The following is a 22,174-nucleotide window of genomic DNA, read 5'->3' as shown; positions in this document are numbered from 1 at the left end:
CCGGAACTTGAAATATTATTTCAGAAAGGACTTGCAAAAGGACGGATACCCGAAAAAGTTTATTGAAAGGTTGTGCAGACGTCTGTTCGACAAGCATTCGCAGCCAGAACCCGCACAAAATGCAACGTCGTCATCTCGACGAAAACACGCGTCCATTCCGTACATTCCAGGCATCCCGTGTTTTTTTTTTTTTGTGGGGGGGGGGGGGGCATTTTTCAACAGATTCGTAAAGGGGACATTGTGTTCACGCTCTACCTTACGCCCTATACAATAAGTCTTCGCCAGCAGTGGAAGGTTCTAGGGTTCCATGTGTTCTTTTAGTTCTCGTAGGACTGTTCAACCAGTGGAAGAGCCGCATGACAGTTCGCCATGCAGAGCCGCCACGTTCAACCAAGTCTCAGTTCAGAGAGCAGTGTGTTATGGTGCGGGGGTTATATGCTGCCCAGGATCGACCTTCTGCCTGGCTACCTTTACTCGAAACATGCGTGTCTCTCCCGGAATTTCGATGTGCGGGCAAAGTGAGAGCAGGATGCTGGCGTGATTGTGTATGATTGGTTCCCGGATGCGACCTGGTTAAGTCGGGCTTGAAGTCTGTCAGGGTGTGTCTAATTTCATGCAATAAAGAAAAAAAAAGACCCTTCGTGGCGTAGGCTTTGAAGAAAGACATTAGCATCACTCCCTACAGTACAAATTTTCTGCCAGTGGAGAAAAACTGTGTTGTGGCATGTGACCTATTTATGTTGCTGCGACTACTTAGTCTCTAAGAGCCGCATGATGGACCGCCACGCCGAATCACCACGGCCATCGAAATCTTTGTTTCGTGAACAATGCGCTTTAGTGCGGGGAGTATACGCTGCCCTGCAAGAGCCGCCTAGCTGGCTCCCCTACATGGATGCATGTGTGGGCCTCCCAGACTTTTGAGGTTTTGGAAGGTGGGGTTGTGCAGGGGTATGGTAGCCTGGTGTTCTGTTGCGTAAGCATGCTTAGATTTTTCTTTTCGGCACTATTTTCATGCAATAAAGAAAAAAAATGACGTATGCGTTGCGCGCCTGCCTGGCACAGAGAGGGCCTGGGTACGAACCGCAGTGCCGGCGAATTTCTTTTTTGGATGGTCATTTTCCTTCGTACACGCTCTGCCGACAGGTCCTGTACACGCCAGACGCGAGACAAGAAATACTTTCGTATTTAAATGGTTGGCAATGGCCTCAGTACTTTGGTCTCACCATAGAGTTAGTACCTCGAAATCCACACTCATGAAACAGCGCTCAGCGAGCGATCTATGCAGCATTTACGTGAACAGATATGCATTATTGTCACTTTCTGCCACAAAAGAGCGATAAAAACGTAGAGTCGCAAAATTAGGGAAAATAAAAAATGCTCAGGCGATCGATCTGCACTGTCATCCGACAAACCTGTGTTAGCAGTATTGGTTGTACATTTCGCTTTTGCACTGATCGCCTTCTTATTCAATAATGATAATAATAGCAACATTAACATTTCATTTGCACTCACTCAGGTACGGATTCTGGGGCATGCGTAAGGTTTGCCGATAGCCGCCTGAGCGCGCGAGAACTTTATTTGGTTCAGCCGCGAGTATTTTATTTCCTGTTCGCTACTCGCAGGAATTTAAGTGGTCAGCATTAATTTCCTAAACTCACCACCACTCGATTCCTCTTCATGAATGCCCCCTCGAAAAATAGGCAGCTGAACAGGCATCGTGGATTAGAGCAACGTTGGAACGGAGTCTAACCTCGACAGCCTCCAGCAATGTAAACAACTTTCCGTTGAAAAAATGCGCCTGTCCAGATATTATGGGTATGGTCTCCCCAGTTACACAGCACGACGGGAAGGTTGCCTCTTTTTGTAAGATTTGTGGATGTTACCGGGAAGCGCGCTTGCGGGCAGCAGGCGTGTACTGCACAGGCCGCACGCTGCAGGTTCGGGCCTCCCGCCCAGCGTTTTGTATCTCTTGGCGCCGTCTTACGATCGCATCTCACACGGTGATCACATGGCTCGACACACGGGCTGTGTCTCATGAGTGATCATGTAATAAAATTGCAAGGGCACTTAAGCAGCTTCAGTGCGAGTAATATGAAAGCATTGCAACTCTATTCCAAACCCATTCCAATTCTATTCGAATTACATTTCAATTGTACTCCAGTTTTAGTACAATTCTATCCCAACTGTATTCCTTTCTAGTTGGTTTATGGCCCTTAATGCCCCAAAGCGACTCAGGCTATCAGGGACGCCGTAGTGGAGGGTTCCGGATAATTTCGACCACCTGGGGTTCTTTAACGTGCATTGGCGACGCACAGCACACAGGCCTCTAGCATTTCGCCTCCATCGAATTGCGACCGCCGCGGCCAGGATCGAACCCTCGTCTTTCGGGTCAGCACCCGAGCACCATGAACACTCAGCGCGGCGGCTTTTCTAGCTGGCGCAGTTGAAAGTACTAGCGTAATATTTTGTATTTTCCCGTCTTCGACGACGTCACACTGTTTCGACCAATCGGGACTATTGTAACGCTGTCACTTTTTAAAAGCAAGGCTGAATGGTGGGCCATTTGGTATGACATGTCGAAGAATAAATTTTACCTGCCGAAAAAAAGACTAGGGACAAGAGAAGAACTACACAGGACAAGGCTGTGCTAACAACTGCCATCTTTATTGTGTACATTCCTTCGAATTTTGGGAGACGCTGGGTTTTCGTGTAGATGACCCATCTGATGCGGTTTCAAATGAATGAATCCTGCGGCATTCGCCCTCCATGGTTGTACGTTTGTTACTTTTCGCCGATGATGAGGAAACACCCGATAAGTTCAAATAACGTTCAATAATAAAATTAATAATTGGTTTTTAGGGAAAGGATCGAAATGGCGCAGTATCTGTCTCATATATCGTTGGTCACCTGAACCGCGCCGTAAGGGAACGGGTAAAGGAGGGAGTGAAAGAAGAAAGGAAGAGAGAGGTGCCGTAGTGGAGGGCTCTGGAATGACTTCGACCACCTGGGGATCTTTAACGTGCACTGACATAGCACAGCACATGGGCGCCTTAGCGTTTCGCCTCCATAAAAATGCAGCCGCCGTGGTCGGTTTCGAACCCGGGAACTTCGGGTCAGTAGCCGAGCGCCCTAACTACTGATCCACCGTGGCGGGTTCACAGTGTCAATAAAAAAAATTGAAGGACGCTTAAGCTTCGCCTTTAAAAGTAGAATGCGACAGCGTGTTACAACACTGCCAGTGAGTCCATGTAACGTCATAGCGCGTTCAGAGCGACGCCTTGCCCTTGAGACAAATCGCTCTGCTACGTGCGGTGAAACGGACGCGCGGAGCGGCAAACCACGTATATGCACTGCCAGTCGCCTTGCCGAAACGCGCGGGCCTCAAGCTGCAGTCGCAGTTCGTCGGCACATCGTTCTCGACAAACCCGATGCCACAAACGCCAGCATAGCATCCACGCCGAACGAACGGGCTGCAAGTCGCAAGCTCCGTGGTGAACGCGCTTTGGATGTGCGCTGCGTTGTTAGCCACTCACCGCGTAATTCCTGCGTGCCCGCACGGCCCCACTGCGCCCGAACAGGAGATATGTTAGACGCGTCACTTCCGTTCCTTAAAATCAATGTTCATTTCATTTTCCTTCCCTTGCGGCGTGGTCCGGGTTGCTGTCCACCGAAATATGTGACAGGCGTCCCTTCCTTGCGCTTCCATCGCGCACTATCTGTTGGGGCAGTGGCGTACTTTGCGAGGAGGAGTAGAAGGGATTTTTCGCTCACCGGGAGGAGGAGGGATTTTGTATTTGGAGCTACACTATAGGCTACCAGTCGAGCATTTCGCGGTACCCCAGAGAGGCCAGTTATGCGCATGCGCCGTTGGCATGGCAACCGGAGAAGACCCGTGGGTGCGCCGCGCGCTTTCCAGTACATGGGGGAGGCCTGTTGTGCACATGCGCCGTTACCATGGCAACCGGTGAGGAGCAGCAAGTGCGCCGCGCGCTTTGTCGACGCCGCCGTCGCCGCGGCCGCAGTCGCGCGCCCGCTCCACCGTCGAAGATAAATGCGACGTCACGCGGATGAGCAGTTGTGCGCATGCGCCGATACTATCGTAATCAGAGGGACCCCAAAGCTGCGCCGCGTTCGTCACCACCGCCTCGCTGTACGCCGCTCTATCACCCGAACCGCGCGTCGTCGCATGCGCAGCATTGCGTATAAATGGCGGAGATGTAATCGGCGGCTGTATCGCAACGCTTGGTATGGATGCAAAGAAATTGAGTCCAGCCGCTGCTAAACGGCGGTATGTACAAGAGAACAATAAGTCTTCCTTCAGATCCTGAGGTTGTCGCCTGGCAGTTGGCTACTCAACAAATCGAGAATGACCGTCAGAAGGCGAAGAGAGCAGCGGAGACGTCCGAACAGAGAGAAGAACGCCTTACCAAACGGAGACGCCAGACTGCCGAGCGTAATAGACGCCGCACGGCCGCCGAGATGGAGCCTATGGAAGGCGTCAGTCAACGAGAACCTACCGAAGAGGATGTGAAGGCCCGTCGTGTGACAGGTCACACCATTCGAGTTTCCGAAAGTGCATCTGCGACCCGGACATTTGAAGCAGACTTTGTGAACAATCCGTTTGGATACATTTGTATAGTGTGTGCGACACGGACTGTGGCACCAAAAGGACTTGACACCAGTGAGTAATCCAATGTATGACACTGCGTTTGGCATTACCAGAACAACAAGCTCAGCCAGGGAAACGTACCTCCCGCTACGTACAACCTGCCATGGCGGAGCTAAGCCACTGCCAATTTTTTTAAAGCGAAAGCTTTACTGATCGTGAAATTGCGACTTCGCCGTGGCGGTGCTCCGAGGAGGCACATTGTCACAACGCGCGCCTTGCCGCGGAGAGCCTAGCTTGCGCGGAGAGCCTGTCTGGCGGCGGCGGCTGGCGCCCTCGGCGCGAAATAGAGACGTGCTCCAAGTGTCCGCCAGTGCGGTCAGAGTGCGCCGAAGCCGCCGGAAGCGTCGGCGGTCAAGCGCAGTTGGAGTATATATATATACGGTCTCGCTTTGGCCGACGTGGCGTCGCCGTGTAGCGCGCGCTACGCCGCAGTATAAACGCGCCTTAACAGAGCCTGCGCTCAACCGCTGTCCAACGTATTCGGTGGCGGCATCTATGGGAGACACTGAAACCCCCCGCACACTCACTGAATAATAAAAAAAAAACGTGGCGAGGCTCGGAAACGAACCAGGATCTTTGGCGTTTTATGCGGAGACGCTACCACTCCGTCACGACAACTCAAGTCTCAGCCATGAATAAAGGCGCATCTATATAGAGTGAAATTCACTGTTCCGGTCCAGAAGTCTCCGCGCTTTCGCTACGTTTATCTTGGCCTAACAGAGCTAGGCCATCAGCGATTTTTTTTTCGCTCAAAGGCGATGCCGACGACACCGGCTTTTCTGCGACACGAGCTCCTTAATGCTGTGGCGTTAAAAACAATATATAAATACAATGTAACTGGAAAGTGAAGCTCTGTTGATCTCATAAACAAGACTTATGTTAGCACTTGGCTTGCGTTCCAGAACGGCGGAACTGGCTGCGTTCGAATCTGTGTGAAATGTAGCTCAGAAGTGCTAGTCGACACTCGAGTCAGCCTCAGTCATGATTGCAGCCACCAAAGCGTGCATAGGCGTCTATGGCAGCCAGTCGCCCTGTGTACCGGTACACTTTAACGGATAGGTTCTGACCCACGGCACCGCATAACGACGTCTCATAAGGCATGATGGCAAAATTCTGAGAGCACTTAACTGTGCTTACGTGGAGGAATGCGAAAGCATGTGTTCTGAGGAAAGGGGAGATTTTTGGGGACTGATCCGGAGTTCACGGGTTCGAACCCGACCTCGGCGGCTGCGTTTTTATGGTGTAAAAACGCTAAGGCGCCGGTGTGCTGTGCGATGTCAGTGCACGTTAAAGGTCCCCGGGTGGTTTAAATTATACGGGAGACCTCCACTACGGCACGTCTTCTTCCTTTCTTCTTTCACTCCCTCCTTTATCGCTTCCCTTACGGCGCCGTTCAGGTGTCCAACGGTATATGAGACAGATACTGCACCATTTCCTTTCCCCAAAAAACCAATTATTATTATTACTATTGGGGAAAGAAAAAGACGCAGTAGAGCTCAGATCGCGACATCTCGGTGGACACCTCAACCACGCCTTAAAGCATGCAACTGAATGTAGATGTGTCACTGGTCCGAACCCATGTCGCAAGTTAGGCTGAAAATTTTTTTAATTGGTTTTTTGGGGAAAGGAAATGGCGCAGTATCTGTCTCATATATTGTTGGACACCTGAACCGCGCCGTAAGGGAAGGGACAAGGGAGGGAGTGAAAGAAGAAGGGAAGAAGGAGGTGCCGTAGTGGAGGGCTCCGGAATAATTTCGACCGCCTGGGGATCTTTAACGTGCACTGACATCGCACAGCACACGGGCGCCTTAGCGTTTTTCCTCCATAAAAACGCAGCCGCCGCGGTCGGGTTCGAACCCGGGAATGAAAAATGATTTTTGGGAAAAAGGAATGGCGCAGTATCTGTCTCACATCTCGGCGTACACCTGAACCGCGCCTTAAGGAAAGGGATAAAGGTGGGACTGAAAGAAGGAAGACAGAGGTGCCGTAGTGGAGGGCTCCGGATAATTTCGACCACCTGGGGGTTCTTTAACATGCACGGACATCACACAGCACACGGGTTCCTTTGCGTTTAGCCTCCATCGAAACGACGCCGCTACGGTCGGGTTCGAATACAAGTATTCCGGCTCAGTAGACGAGCGCGAGCACCGCGACGAGTAGAGGCCGAAGCCCAGAAAAAAATTTTAGGGCCCTCAAGTCTGGTTACGTGAAGAAATCCGAAAACGTGTTTTGAGGAAAGGAAAGGGGGCAGTAGCTCTCACATCTCGACATATCGGTGGACACATCAACAGCGCCTTAAAGCATGCAACTGAAGATGCGTATGTCGTTGGTCCGAACACCTGTCGCAAGCTGGAGTCTCAAAGGGCTCTAGTAGCGGCCTCATCTAGCAGGGTCCCGAACTAAGGACTCTACCTATATAAAGGGCCACTTTTGGGCTGCCAACTCTCTTTCTTAATAATAATAATAATAATAATAATAATAATAATAATAATAATAATAATAATAATAATAATAATAATAATAATAATAATAATAATAATAATAATAATAATAATAATAATAATAATAATAATAATAAATGGTTTTGGGGGGCAAGGAAATGGCGCTGTATCTGTCTCATATCTCGTTGGACACCTGAACCGCGCCGTAAGAGAAGTGATAAAGGAAGGAGTGAAAGAAGAAAGGAAGAGGTGCCGTAGTGGAGGGCTCCGAAATAATTTCGACCACCTGGGGATCTTTAACGTGCACTGACATCGCACAGCACCCGGGCGCCTTAGCGCATTTCCTCCATAAAGCTATTCAATAAATTGTTTTCTCCACCATTACCACCACTTCCAAATTCACATCACGACATCTCGGTGGTCCACTCAACCGTCCCCTAAGAGAAAATGTTTTCTCAGAAAGTATGCAATTGCAGGTGCATATGCCACTCGCCCAAACCCCTGTCAAGCTAGCCACCAGCTTGGCTAAAACATGCAAGCCTTATGCAAAGAGAATTGCTATGACACCACCCGGAATGCTCTATGACGAATGGTTGTTGAAAATTTTTGACGAATGTTTTCGGGAATGCTGCCACCACATTGGGGTCCGCAAGTGAATGACATCTCTAGGATTCCGTCTAAAGCTGCGATTCTTTCAACTCTCCCCTGGGTGTGGCTACAATGTAAATAAGTCGTGAAATTAATGCGAATGAGTTGAGTTGGCATGGGGATAGTCACATATTATGCATGTCATAAGTTTTCCCACAAATATTACTCGCAGCTCATAAGGAGCAGCATTTTATTCGAAGGACCATTATCCTCCAGGCGCTCATGACGAAAATGTACGAGGAAGGTGCGTCGCGCGCCCGCTCCACCGTCGGAGCCGTGTGTGACGTCACGTGGATGAGCAGATGTGCGCACGCGCCGGTACCATGGTAACCAGGGAGACACAACAGCTGCGCCGCGCGCTTCGCCGCCGCCTCGCCGCACGCCGCTTTATCACCTGAACCACGCGTCGCATGCGCAACGTTGCGTATAAAAGGCGGAGACGTAATGGGCGGCTGTATCACAACGTGTAATATGCATGCAGAGAAGAGAGTCCAGCCGCTGCTAACGGTGGTATAGACAAGAGAATATTAACTCTTCCGATCCTGTGGTTGTCGCGGGGCAGTTGATTTGAACCAAATAAGAACGCTGGAGTCTTCTCTACCCGCCGCGGTGGCTCAGTGGTTAGGGCGCTCGGCTACTGATCCGGAGTTCCCGGGTTCGAACCCGACCGTGGCGGCTGCGTTTTTTTGGAGGAAAAACGTCAAGGCGCCCCTGTGCTGTGCGATGTCAGTGCACGTTAAAGATCCCCAGGTGGTCGAAATTATTCCGGAGCCCTTCACTACGGCACCTCTCACTTCCTTCTTTCACTCCCTCCTTTATCCCTTCCCTTACGGCGCGGTTCAGGTGTTCAACGATATATGAGACAGATACAGCGCCATTTCCTTTCCCCAAAAACCATTTATTATTATTAACGCTGGAGTCTGTGTATACTGGCTATGCGAATGTCCGGACCCCGTAGAGTATCTGTTACGGGTCCAATGGACTTATTTTTGGAAATGTGACGGAGAGTTTGAAGGATGCTTCACTCCCGCCACCGGTTGGCCCGGTATTGCACTACCTCCGGGATTGGCCTTGTCTTTAGCGCGTCTTTACTATCCTGTCTTTCTATCCCATCTTTCAACTCTCCTACTCTCTGCACGTGGTAGCGATTATGGCTCGGCTTGAGCCACTGAGCAGGCCTGTGCATTTTCCTTTTCTTTCTTCCTGGCAACAACAACAGACAACAACAGAGTCTGTGTGTACGTGAAACAAGGTATCACCGCCGTCAGACATCTCCCTTCGATCGCGGTGAACGGTGAGGCCTGCTGTGTTCGGCTTTTGGAGAGCGGCGTTATCATCCAAGGAGTCTACGTGGCACCGGGAACATCTGTCAAGCAGACGATTGATGTGGTTGCCACGTGCATACCAACCTACGGCACGGTTTCACAGTTGTGTGTGAGTTTGGGTGATTTCAACAGGAAACAGGACTCTCTTAGTCAGTGTATGAAAAAAAAAGTTTTGACGTTAATTTAGCTTCGGACCGTCGCGTCGAGACTACACAGTGGGGAACTACTATAGACCTTGTATACGAAAGAGACTCTACCAGATCGAAATACTGTGTACACAAAACTGAGACCACTGCATGCTACTTCACAGACAACCGAGCAGTTTTCGTCTCTGTCAAGCGAAATAAAAGATCTGTATACCCAATGTCTGTCAATGCTAAACATAGATTGACCACAACAAGCTCAACCAGGGCAGATTACCTTTCGCTACGTATATCCTGGCATAGCCGAGCTAAGCCACTGCCAATTGTTTTCACTTCTGCTGTTCTATATTGGGCAAAATGGTAAGCATGTATGCGCTAATCTGTCCTCATTATGTGAAAACGATACTGCATTTGTATGTGAAACCAATTTAAGTTAAGACAATGCTCGATTCTTGATTTGTTCTTTCCCCCTGCTTGGACCCAGTGCTTGTATGGTCCGCGGGGTTGTACAAATAAAAAAATTGCCTCCTGTATTTAATCATCACTCCCTGCTACAACGCACTAATGAAAAACAAAACTGGCCTTTGTATTGAGTACGCTCGCGTGCTGAGGCCCAAAAAAATTGGAGAACGCTTAAGCTTCGCCTTTGGGAGTGGAGCACGACAGCTTGTTGCAGCACTGCCAGGGAGTCCATGGAACGCCATCGCCCGTTCGGCGCGACGCCTTGCCCGCTAGACAAATCGCTCTGCTACGGGCGACGACACGGACGCAAATCACGTAGAAGCGCTGCCAGGCGCCTTGCCGAAACGCGCGGGGCTCAAGTTGCAGTCGTAGTTCGTCGGCACATCGCTCTCGACAAACCCGATGCGCCAGTGGCGTAGCTAGAAATTTTGTTCGAGGGGGGCTCATGTTGCAGCACGGCCTCCTCCTTATAGAATTTGCAGAGGGAAGAAATACATTATTCATAATTGCACTTCCATTGCCAATACTATGCTGTATTAGACGCTGGAAACAAATTCTTCAACGCTACGCACTGTCTGGACAAGTAAAAATGTATTTTTCATAAAAGACTATATTCGTATGTCCCGAAAACTGTGCCATTTTTTGTCTATCTAGTAAGTACAGAAAATGCGTCATGAATTTTAGAACTATACCAGTTAGAAACCGACAAAGTAGTGCATGTCGCTGATATGAATGATTAAGTTTAGGACAAATATTTTAATGAATCTTTGCCATTCGAGAACCTTATTTACAATTTTGTACATATGCACTGGCCAGGAAAATATCTCAGTGACGCTGTCCTTCGTTCCAATGTATTGTGCGGGCGCAGCTGTCACAGGTCGACTATTGTAATTGCACCGATATTACAGTCGCAACAGAGACCACATATAAAAAGCAGCAGTTCTTCAAAATATACATTATAAATGCAATGATACAAAGAAATACCAGGCGGCTGCGTTTTTGTGGAGGCAAAACGCTAAGGCGCCCGTGTTCTGTGCGATGTAAGTGCACAAGGTGGTCGAAATTATTTCCGGTGCCCTCCACTACGGCACCTCTTTCTTCCTTTCTTCTTTCACTCCCTACTTCATCCCTTCTCTTCCGGCGCGGTTCAGTTGTCCGCCGAACATTAGACAGATACTGCGCCATTTCCTTTCCCCAAAAAGCAATTATTATTAATGGAATATCACAAATGCGAAGGTACAGCTTGAGAAAGGGCAAAAAAAGCGTCGCTGAGAACAAAGTTCACTGCATGTATACACAAAAAATGGCAAGAAGACACTTAAATATTCGTATATTCTCTAATAAATTTACATACCCAAGTTAAAGTTGCTCTATATAATATGTCACACAAGCCAAATAAACATATAGTGCTATCACAGATGGTAACCTTTAGGCATATGTAAAGACAGACTATCCTGCAAAATTAAAACTATGATCGCAGAAATCGTGATATGTATTTGGGCCATGCTGTGGTAGCGACAGCACCATATGGATAGAATAATAGAGGAATAATGCAGAAATCAATACAAAAATGTGCATTTTACCTGCCTGCAAAGTGGCAACAGTCATTCTGCACACAAAATTAAAGAAGAGTATTGGTCTGGTTTAAAAAGGAAGTAAAAGAAGGTAGCTAAAAAAGACAAGAAAAGGACAAACGAAAGCCGCACATGATGCGACAAGTTGAATTGTTTTTTTTTTGTGTGTGGAAAGGAAATGACGCAGTATCTGTATCACATATCGGCGGTCATCTGAACCGCGCCGTAAGAGAAGGGATAAAAAAGGGAGTGAAAGAAAGGAAGAAAGAGGTACCGTAGTGGAGGGCTCCGGAATAATTTCGACTACCTGGGGATCTTTAACGCGCACTGACATCGCACTGCACACGTTAACGATCCCCAGGTTGTCCTACTACCCAATATCCAGTGTGTTTGGTGGGAAACGCCGCGTTTGCCGGGCTTTCAATGGGCAAGCTCGGTCAAATTGGTCATTGATGTCCTCGCAATTTTCGTATTCGCATGATAATTTTGATCGTGATGCTAGCTGTTACAATGAACGACAAAATTTGCTGCGGTTTTAAAGGCTAATGAATAGACATACGTTTTCCTAATTACGCGTCTATGGTCTTGAAGGAACAGAGCATTTTATTTAGCGTTTTTCTTGCTTTTTCACTATGTAAAGGACAAAGTTTATGAGAAATTTATATCCATAAAGTTTCGGAACTGAAATCCATGCAGCAAGGCTGAATGGTGGCCAGTTGGTATGGCATGTCGAAGAATATATTTTACCAGCCGGAAAAAGATGAGGGACAAGAGGGGAACTACACAGGACAAGGCTGGACTAACAAACGACATCTTTATTCTGCACATTCCTTCGCATAACAGTGCGAAAAAATTTCGAGGGGGGCTGAAGCCCCATAAGCCACCCCCCTGGCTACGCCCCTGTGATGCGCCGAACAAACGGGCAGCAAGCCGCAAGCTTCGTGGTGAACGCGCTTTGGATGTGCTCTGCGTTCGCAGCTCACCGTGTGATTCCTGCGGGCCCGCACGGCCCCACTGCGCCCGAACGAGACGAGCGGGAGGCGCTGCCGTCGCGCGCCGTCTGTCGGGGCAGTGGCCTACATTGCGAGGAGGAGGAGGACGATTTTTCGCTCACAGCCAACGCCGCCGACGTCACCGGCTTTTTTGCGACACGGGGCCCTTAACGCTGTCGCGTTAAAAATTCCACCAACTGGCTTTGATTGGACAGTGGAATTTCGTAGAAGCAATTTTCGCGCTGCAATCAGTTCTTTGAAACCTCAATGAGCTGATATCAGACTTTGTTCAACCACGGCTTAGAACTAAGGAATTCAACAGCTTTACTAGGTATAATTTCTACATGTTTTACTGTGCACTCTGATCATCCGACAGACCCAGGGCTCATAATGAAAATGTTGACTGCGGTACCACGGTTCAATTTGGACCGGCGGGCACCCACACGGCTCGGCCAGTGCCCCTTGTTAGCGCACTGTACAGGGTGCTTCCCCTAAGACATTACACAATTTTCAAAACTGGTGGTGGTAGTGGCTTTATTAAAAATAATAGTAAAAAGGAAGGAAAAGATTTTTGCTAGCCCGGACATCTGCCATCGATACTGAAGCACTTCCAAAACTAGAAAAGCGTTTTTTCGGCGTAGCATTCTCATCGGTGTAGTAGTACATCGCGGCGACGGAGAAGGTATGCGGACCCGCGTTTCGTGTTTGCCTCGTGTCCCCCAGACTGCAAGAACTGCGTCTTCCCCAGGAATCTTCACTCATAGAAGTAGTGCTTTGAAACTGGAATTCATAGCGGCTGCACAGATAAAAAACATTAGCCAGGAGTGCGGATCGGGCAACTACCCTCACCCTCAGACAGTGAATCTTGCCCTCCCTCACCCTGACCTCATCATATTTTCCCTCCCTCACCCTCAGTTACATACATACATACATACATACGCACATACATACATACATACATACATACATACATACATACATACATACATACATACATACATACATACATACATACATACATACGCACATACATACATGCATGCATACATACATACATACATACATACATACATACATACATACATACATACATACATACATACATACATACATACATACATACATACATACATACATACATACATACATACAGTTCACCATCTCTTTCCTCCCTCACCCTCGTCCTCACTAATTTTCATGCTCCCATCCTCCCCCACCCCCACCTCATCGACTGAAATACTTATGAGGTGAGGATGAGGACGCCCTCATGAAGGCTCGCCCTCGGGACGATGCCCATCTCTGGTTGTCACCAGTACTTCACTTGACGCGTGAGGAGCGCCATTTCGGAAATGAGCGAGCTCCTGTTTTAACGCACCTCGGTTCAAACCGGTTGAAAGGTCGCTAAGCCTTGCGAGCCTACGCAGCACCAAACCGGTTGACTTAAGAGAATTTCAAGTAGAGAGGAAAACAGGTATTGACAACACCTCCTCGGGTGATTTCAAGGTTGACTGCAGGCGCCGCATCCGTCGCCGCCACGTCAGTCGAAGGGGATGACGAGGGGATGCTATACGCCTTTTCACGGGCTCATAGCCGCCAGGGGGAGCCACAGCGCCGCAAACCGGATGGACACCCAGGAAACTTCCGGTCTCCCCGCGAAGCGAGCGAGCGAGCCGCAGGGTCGAGGCGAGTTTTTCTTTTGTGTTTGTAGCACGGCCAAAGTACGGCGCGGTCGCCCTGTTGCATTATGTTTTCGGGTGGAAAAACATCTTCCGTGACCCCATCACGACGTGGACCGTGCTGTTGTGTGCCAGGTTGCAGCTTGCGACCTGGAACCAACCTCCTGTCGCAGGTGCGCACTTTCAGGTTTCCGGCAGACGCCGAGCGTAGAAACGCTTGGATAGCAGCAGTTCGGCGGGACCGATGGATGCCTACGAAAAGCTCCCATGTTTGTTCTGCTCATTTCGTTCAAGGTGAGAACAGATTTATGATGTCTGCTTGTGCCGCAGCTAATTCCTGCACGTCTTATGTGCGCTTTGAGATTGAACGTTGACTGGATTGAACGTTGCGGGTTGGCAATCGTCGCGACCGCATTCGCCTAATCAGCGGCTGCATCTCTAGCAGTAAAAATTGCACCGTGAAGTAAGGAAACACTGTTTTGCGGTTAGTTGTGCGTGCAAGGCGTCGCTTAGCCATTTCCAGGGCAATTAGCCAGCTTGTGACGCTTGCAGTGCAGTTTCGATCATGCAGCAATGCGAGTGTGTGTGATTTACGGGCATTTAAAGTCCCGAAGTAACTCAGCCTATGATAAACGGCGTAGTTGAGTGCTCCAGAATAATTTAGACCACCTCAGGGTTTTGAATGGGTACTGAATTTGCACAGCACACCGTCGCTTTCTAGACGCGTGTCGCGTCAATCAAAACTCTGCCGCTATGGCCGGGATCGAACCCAGGTATCCCGGCTTAGTAATCGAGCGCTTAGTTGATGCTTAGTTTATGAGCGGCAGTTTTTGCTGCGATGCGGGCCCAAGCATCTTATTGTTGTAATGCCTAACTCGGTTGGTGTTCTTTTATGCGCATATCTGGCGCGATTGCTCAGGCGTCTGTTGCTAACCTTCTGGTCGTGTGTTCGATCCCGTTCGCTGCATCAACTTTTCTACAGGGACGAAATCCAAAAACGCTGGATTATCATTCGATGCACTTTTTGTTCTACTATTCTCAGCGGCTGGAGAAATTCATTCGATCGCCTGCAAGTGCTGGTAAAAAGAGTGAAATGCTTCCAACTCGCTTGATTCAATAATTTTGTGCAGTTTCTTACTTACAAATGCAGAACGTAAAGTATGTAATCATACCAAGGAACCCTTAGTGTTTCTTCGTTTTCCTAGAGAAGTCCTGGGCAATATTGCTTTGGTGCATTTCAGCCAGTTTTTTTGTTTTTTTTTGCATTTGGGAGTGCACATGTGGCTACTAATTTTCAAACATTCTTTTCTTTCTTTAGGTAAACCATCATCTGACCCCACACATCCCGACTATGTCCCCTCTATATTTCCTTATCGTGCCTCGGGAAATGTGGCCCAGAAAATTTCTAGGTTCCAACGCGCTGCTCGAAAGGATGGATTGAAGGAAGCATCCAGACCTGCTGCATGTAATCCTGGGACAAGTGTGCTTGACTGTGGGCTCAACACGACTGGCGCAGGACAAGACGCGGATGATACTGCACTATCTGCGACTGCAACTGTTTCCGTGGTAGAGAATTGCCACATGGAAACAGAAACTGACCTCAGCATGCAGAATATATCCCATCTTATTGAAGAGAATGGCAGGCTTAAGCAGCGTTTGGCCTCTCTGGAGGAAGAGTGTTCAGCAGCTAAGCAAAAGGCTGCTGAACTTGAAAACAAGCATACAAACCATGCTATTATAACCAAAGAAGTGGTAATGCGGTCAGCCAAAACAGTAAAGTTTTACACAGGGTTTGTATCCACAGCCATGTTCACTGCTTTCCTGCAGTTTGTGCTGTCAGCATGGAAGCCGTCATGTGCCACATGGCTTGATGCAGAAACACAACTCATCATGGTACTCATGAGACTTCGTTTGGGTCTCCTTACCCAAGATTTGTCATGCAGATTTGGCATCTCAAATGCCACTGTCAGTTCAATTTTTCATGCATGGCTTGATGTTCTTGCTGCAAACATGACAAAGTTGATAATCTGGCCTTCCCGACAGACACTTCAAGCTAATCGGCCAGCGGCGTTTCAGGACCCTTTTTTTGATGGTGTAACTGGCATCATTGATTGTACTGAAGTATTCATACAAAGGCCGATATTAATGACAGCAAGGAGCCAGACATATTCTCATTACAAACACCATAATACAGTAAAAATACTAGTTGTAATATCACCTTCAGGAGCAATAACTTTCGTATCAAAAGCATGGGGAGGCAGGACGCCTGACAAGGAGATTACTCTACGCAGTGGTCTCCTAGACAAGGTCAAGGAAGGGGATGTTTTTCTTGTTGACCGAGGATTTAGATGCGGTGAGATGTTTGCTGCACGAGGTGCAACACTTCTCATGCCATCACTGACTAAGAATCGTGCCCAGCTACCTGGTGCTGAGGTCACAACGTCTAGGAAAGTCTCTAGCGTGCGCATCCATGTTGAAAGGGCCATACAAAGATTGAAAGTTTTCAGAATTTTCCAGACTGTGCTGCCTTTGAACTTCGTGAAGAGGACTGGCGACAAGAACCTCGCAACCATAGATAAAGTGGTGGTGGTGTGCTCTGCTTTAGTTAATCTGCAAACCCCTATCATTAAGAATTCTCAGCGCAGAAGTGCTTCATAACTCTCTTCCACGAAAGTGCGGTGCTGTGAGGAAACATGAATACAGACATGCTGTGATGGAACAGCAAATGCTCATGTGTGTGTGACAATACTGACAATCATTGCATATAGTTTCATAGTGTGTACTTATGTTTTCGACTACTTCCAGTGTGTCTGCACTACGTGTACACACACTGTGATAGAACAGCAAGTGCTCATGTGTGTGTGACCGTGCTTTTCATTGCATGTATTTATCTTTTCTACTACATCAAATGTGTCTGCACTGTGTGTACACAATAATTCATGTTGTTGATGTTGCCCACATTGATCTTTTCACATTTGTTTATTCTATTTTCTTGCACTCTCTGCAGTCAATTACTGCATATTGTTTGACTCAGTTTTTAAGTATTTCCTGTTGCTTGTTCTCACATGTTGAGAATTGGGCTTTTTGTTTTCTGCTTGTATAGTTATTCTGTCCTCAGAGCAGGTGTTCAAATTTTTACTTGCTGTTTGCTTCTGTATCAGTTTTTTTTATATGTTCCCTGCTTGGGACGTGAAGGCGTACTGTATTTAAAATCTATTATATTTGAGTTTGCACATCCGACAAATGCATCCGACATTAGTCCTTGAAGTGAACATATTTTGTCAAACAAGCAGTGTTTATCTGCCTTTCGAATGTGATAAAATATAACACTTGGAGTGTTCAGCAAAAAAAAAAAAAGCTTGTGCTTAAGTTGAGATGCTGTAAGCTACAGGGTTAGCCTTGAGGTTTCTGCCTACAATTGCTCCACCGTAGCGGCACCTACAGTAACTAAATTACATAATCTAGCGCGAGCGCGACCTGTATGCGAGGCCACTCGTTGAACATTGGAAGCGTATAGAGAAGCCTCTGCTGCTCAGATTATGCAACAAACTTAGACCGCTAAGACACAAAGCATCAGTAGGGAACCCACACTCTAACCTTTGAAGGGCAGATTTTTATTCATCCGACAGGATAACAACAGGTTGAGCCGTACAAGACCCTAGCTTCTTGAGAGCTGCCTGAATGGCAACGCTTTCAGCTGTTGTGGAGGACACGACTTCAGTAAAGCGAACAGACCCTGTACACTTCAAAGAGGGAATGTGAAAAGCAGCAGCACTAGCTCCTCTGGCCTTGTCCTTACTCATCAGCAGTCTGCCCATTATGTTGACATGCAGTGCAAATCCATTGTCGAGGTGTGCGTCTAAGTTTTACACACTTGAGGTGAAACGTTGCCTCACAGAGTGAGCATTCCACAATGTGGCCCAACTTGGTGCCTCGGCAGTGACATGTCTTCTTTGCACGTTCGATTTGACTGAAGATGTGCATTGAATATGTAGGTGAAAAAAAAGTTTGCTGCCTTGAGTTTAGTAGCTGCCCAAAATGTCTCGTCAAAGCTTATGATTTCTTTTGTTAGAGAGGAACCTGTAAATACCACAAAATATGCCTGACACAGCCCAGTTAGAGCCATTTGAGCCTGAATTTGTGTGTAATAGGCATGGTTATGCTTGAGCTGCAAGTCTTCATTCAGATATGCCAGTTTAGTTAAGCCCTTCGTCAGTGAAGCATCTTTCATAGTTGCAGGGCATTTCACTTCTAGTACTGATTTTGGACAGCATGAACAAGACACTAGTGCATCTGGAGATGCTCCAATAAAAGGCATGCTCCTTGCAATAAAAAGACCACAGTCTCGAAGACTGAAGTCCACATGTTTTTGAGACTCCGTTTCTATAAATGCCTGCACAGCTTTCTTCTCTGTTTCGGAGCCCCACCGCAGGTTGGAAACTTGAGGCGTCTTCACGTATCCCATAATCTCCGCAACAAGGCCTGCTGCACCTGTGCTGCATGCTGCGACACGGTGCATTACAGAGGCAGTGATCCTCCCTCGACGTTCTTGTAACCATCTTGGTGACCTTGCTTGGCCTCTAGTAGCTTCCTCAATTTCACTACAGCATGCAGCTGTCAGTTCCACTTTTTTTCCCTCGTCTATGTCGAGGTCTTGGTATATTTCAGCAAGAGGCGGTTTCGCAGAGAGTTGCTTGCATCTGCCCACTCGTACAGGTTCCAGGGCAGCTGTCTCAGGGGCAGAATCTGTGTCCTCGCTGTCAGAGATTGAAGTCAGGATCAAAGTGTTTGGTGCAATTTCCTGAAAAAACAGTATTGGAATTAGTGCCCTATTTGCAATGTCAGTGGATCTGGTTCTTTACAGTTGCACAAACAGTGAGCATTTTTTGTGTGTGTCCTTTCTCTACGTATGTATCAAAATTTATTTAATGAGAAGTCCTTACCTTCACTTGATGAAGAAAGCTTGACACTTGCTCATCCGTGAGCACTGGCACTGAGTAGTCTGGTGCCTCGCTGACTTGGGGTGGTGCACGGCCTATTTTGGGCTTAAAAAATTCAATCTCCGAGACTGGTGCTGCCTGTGGAAAGTTCAGTGTCAATTACAATTTTGCTCACAACTCTGTTCATGGCAAAATGAAAACAAAGACTTACTGTGCTTCCCTTTGATGCCTCAATCCATTTACATGCAACATCAGTTGGGGACGGGTCATTCAGGCCATACTGCGCAGTTGCCTCAACTCTAAACAAGAGTGCAGCCACGTGTGTGCAGCATTCCCCAAGGCTGAAAAATAAGTAGGAAACATGAGAAATAAAAAGTTCACAAACAACTGTAATTATTGGTGAGAACTGTGGCCCTTGAAAAAGTTTAAATGCCTTGTACAAAAGAATGCTGGAGGGTGAGATTTGACGACTTTTGTCATCCACAAGGCAACTCGATTAGGGTGAATGCAACATCATGCAGTCAAGCATCGACAAATGATCTGGCTAACTATGACATGAATATTGTCGCAAAGTAGTGGCTTTAATAAAGCAGACTTGCATGGAGACCAATAACAGCTGCCTGAACAAACGGATTATTGGGCTGAGTTGCGCCCCACGAATGAATAATATGCGTCGGTGATCACAAGCGCTCTCGGCGATCCTCGAAATAGACAGTATGGAAAGTTACAGATAACATGTTACAAATGACAAGTACAATCTAGAACAGCCCAGATGCGGCAGCGTGTCACAAACAAAACGAGATAATTCTGGACAAATCTGCATGCGGCGAGCAAAGCGATAAAGCCGCGCTCGGGCGGCTGCACGAAACAAAGTTTACAATGACGAATTACGGCAGTATGGCAAACATTTCATTACACGCGCATAGTTAGGCGAACAGTAGCGCTTTTCTGCGCTGTAACGCAACTAGTACAGAATTTTCGAAAACGGGAAAGTCTCCATTCTTTGTGGTTTGATTCATAAAAATAAAAAATAAGGCAAGGTAAAGGCTCATGGCATTGTAGCTCTTATTATGATTCGCCTACTTACCCGGCCATGCAAGTGCAATGCGCACTTTCGATGGTTCCATCCTCCTTCACGATGCACCACGCCTTGTAAGACTTCGAAAGCGTTTGACTGGCTTCCACAGTCGCCGCAATAACAACAACGCCGTCTCCGTGCGCTCCCGCCTTGAAAGATTTCACTTGCTTCACCTTCCCGCATATGAATGCGTTGTACGCATCTTCAAGTTTGTAAGACTTAAACTGTTCGTTCGTATAAAAACACACGCCTTCCACAAGATACAAATAAATATCTGCTACTGTCACAGGCGGCAGATTTCGTGGGCCCGATGTAAAGGCGAACCGGACAACGTCGTCGTCGAGAGCGTCAGGCAGCTCCTCGCCTCTGAACGAAAGTTTCGCGCGGTACCGCACTTGCGCCTCGGTGTCCAGCTTCTTAAAATAATCACTTGACATTATTTTTGTACAAGCGACGCACAATGAACGTAAGCACAGCCTCAAAACACGCACGGATAGTCGGGGTCTCCGTATCGCGCCGCCTGAAAAACACTGCCGGAAGTTCTTCGCCGGAAGTTTAGTGGGAGCAGCCAATGAGCGCCAGAGGCGCGTGTTTGTAAACAGTGAAAAGGCGCATACCCACCGTGTTGGGCGCCTTTAGCAGTACTCAGTCGAGGCAGGAGAGAGGCTGCTAGCCGCCATTTTCTGTGACCGCCGATCGGGGAAGCCCAGAGGCAGTCCGCTGCCATCTTGTGCATTGCTCGGGGAGGCCGATGCATCATTTTGAAGCTTCAATTGAGCAGCGGTTGCAGACATAAATAGAAGTTGTAATTACAATAGTCAACTGGGATCGAGGAAATAAAACACCAAAGTTTCAAGACTGGAAGTTAATGATGTCGCTTTCAACTCAAGCGTTCACCGTCATTCCAGCGCCCGAGCCTTTTCTTCGAATAGCAGGCCCCGGCAGTGCGACGGGCAAAGTAAATGCGGATATTTGAACGTTATTTGTAACCCGCCGCGGTAACTCAGTGGTTAGAGCGCTCGGCTACTGACTCGGAGTTCCCGGGTTCGAACCCGACCGCGGCAGCTGCGTTTTTATGGAGGCAAAACGCTAAGGCGCCCGTGTGCTGTGCGATGTCAGTTCACGTTAAATATCCCCAGGTGGTCGAAATTATTCCGGAGCCCTCCACTACGGCACCTCTTTCTTTCTTCTTTCACCCTCTCCTTTACCCGTTCCCTTACGGCGCGGTTCAGGTGTCCAACGATACATGAGACAGATACTGCGCCATTTTCTTTCCCCCAAAATCAATCATCATTATTATTGAACGTTATTTGAACTTATCGGGTGGTTCCTCAGCATCGGCGAAGAGTAACAAATGTACAACCAGCTAGAAAAGCCGCCGCGCTGTCTGAGTGTTTATGGTGCTTGGCTGCTGACCCGAAAGACGCGCGTTCGATCCTGGCCACGGCGGTCGCATTTCGATGGAGGCGAAATGCTAGTGTCCTATGTGCTATGCGTCGCCATGCATACACGTTAAAGAACCCCCCGGTGGTCGAAATTATCCGAAACCCTCCACTACGGCGTCCCTGATAGCCTGAGTCGCTTTGGGGCATTAAACTCCATAAACCAACTAGAAAGGAATACAGTTGGGATAGAACTGGATTAAAACTGGAGTACAATTTAAATGTCACCTGACACCTGCACCGCGCCGTAAGGGCAGGGATAAAGGAGGAAGTGAAAGGAGAAAGTAAGAAAGAGGTGCGTAGTGGAGGGCTCCGCAAAAATTTCGACCACCTGGGGATCTTTAACCTGCACTGATATCGCACAGCACACGGCCCCTTAGCGTTTCGCCTCCATAGAAACGCAGCCGCCATTTTCAATTTTCGCTGTAATTGCAGTGTAGGAAAACGGTGCCGCAATGTGGTGGGCAAAGCCAACCACTGTAGTCTTGCCATGGAAATAAAAAAGCAGCTTAACTACCCCGGGTTCGAACCCGACCGCGGCGGCTGCATTTTATGGAGGAAAAACGCTAAGGCGCCCGTGTGCTGTGCGATGTCAGTGCACGTTAAAGATCCCCCGGAGGTCGAAATTATTCCGGAGCCCTCCACTACGGCACATATTTCTTCCTTTCTTCTTTCACTCCCTCCCTTATCCCTTCCCATACGGCGCGGTTCAGGTGTTCAACGATATATGAGACAGATACTGCGCCATTTCCTTTCCCCCAAAACCAATTATTATTATTATTAT

At 48.0% G+C, this 22,174-nt stretch overlaps 3 protein-coding genes across 3 annotated transcripts in view; 1 reads left to right on the top strand and 2 right to left on the bottom strand.

Moving 5' to 3' along the window:
* The window catches only part of Ttc26 (tetratricopeptide repeat domain 26), a 227,643-nt gene that overhangs the window by 124,133 nt on the left and 81,336 nt on the right, over positions 1-22,174 (bottom strand). The gene's annotated exons all lie outside the window — the stretch shown is intronic.
* On the top strand, positions 15,512-16,644 carry LOC144101542 (uncharacterized). The gene has a single exon (XM_077634710.1). It carries the CDS (start codon positions 15,512-15,514, stop codon positions 16,586-16,588), a length of 1,077 nt encoding a protein of 358 aa, XP_077490836.1. The 3' UTR covers positions 16,589-16,644.
* Positions 17,999-20,539, bottom strand: LOC144101541 (uncharacterized). Its single transcript, XM_077634709.1, has 5 exons — positions 19,958-20,539; positions 19,082-19,211; positions 18,874-19,008; positions 18,639-18,731; positions 17,999-18,010 (listed from the first exon to the last, which is right to left on the bottom strand). The coding sequence occupies exons 1-5, from the start codon at positions 20,383-20,385 to the stop codon at positions 17,999-18,001; spliced, it is 798 nt and encodes a 265-aa protein (XP_077490835.1). The 5' UTR covers positions 20,386-20,539.

This window comes from Amblyomma americanum, chromosome 8 (assembly GCF_052857255.1).
Source record: "Amblyomma americanum isolate KBUSLIRL-KWMA chromosome 8, ASM5285725v1, whole genome shotgun sequence".
Taxonomy (NCBI): Eukaryota; Metazoa; Arthropoda; class Arachnida; order Ixodida; family Ixodidae; genus Amblyomma; species Amblyomma americanum.
Note: the sequence above shows the minus strand (reverse complement) of the source record. Positions and strands in the feature narration are given on the sequence as shown.

Coding starts and splice junctions, on each gene's coding strand:
- LOC144101541 (XM_077634709.1), bottom strand. CDS start 20,385: ATGTCAAGTGATTATTTTAAGAAGCTGGACACCGAGGCGCAAGTGCGG. Junction 19,212..19,957: donor CATTGCACTTGCATGGCCGG/GTAAGTAGGCGA, acceptor CTTATTTTTCAG/CCTTGGGGAATGCTGCACAC. Junction 19,009..19,081: donor AGGCATCAAAGGGAAGCACA/GTAAGTCTTTGT, acceptor AACTTTCCACAG/GCAGCACCAGTCTCGGAGAT.
- LOC144101542 (XM_077634710.1), top strand. CDS start 15,512: ATGGAAACAGAAACTGACCTCAGCATGCAGAATATATCCCATCTTATT.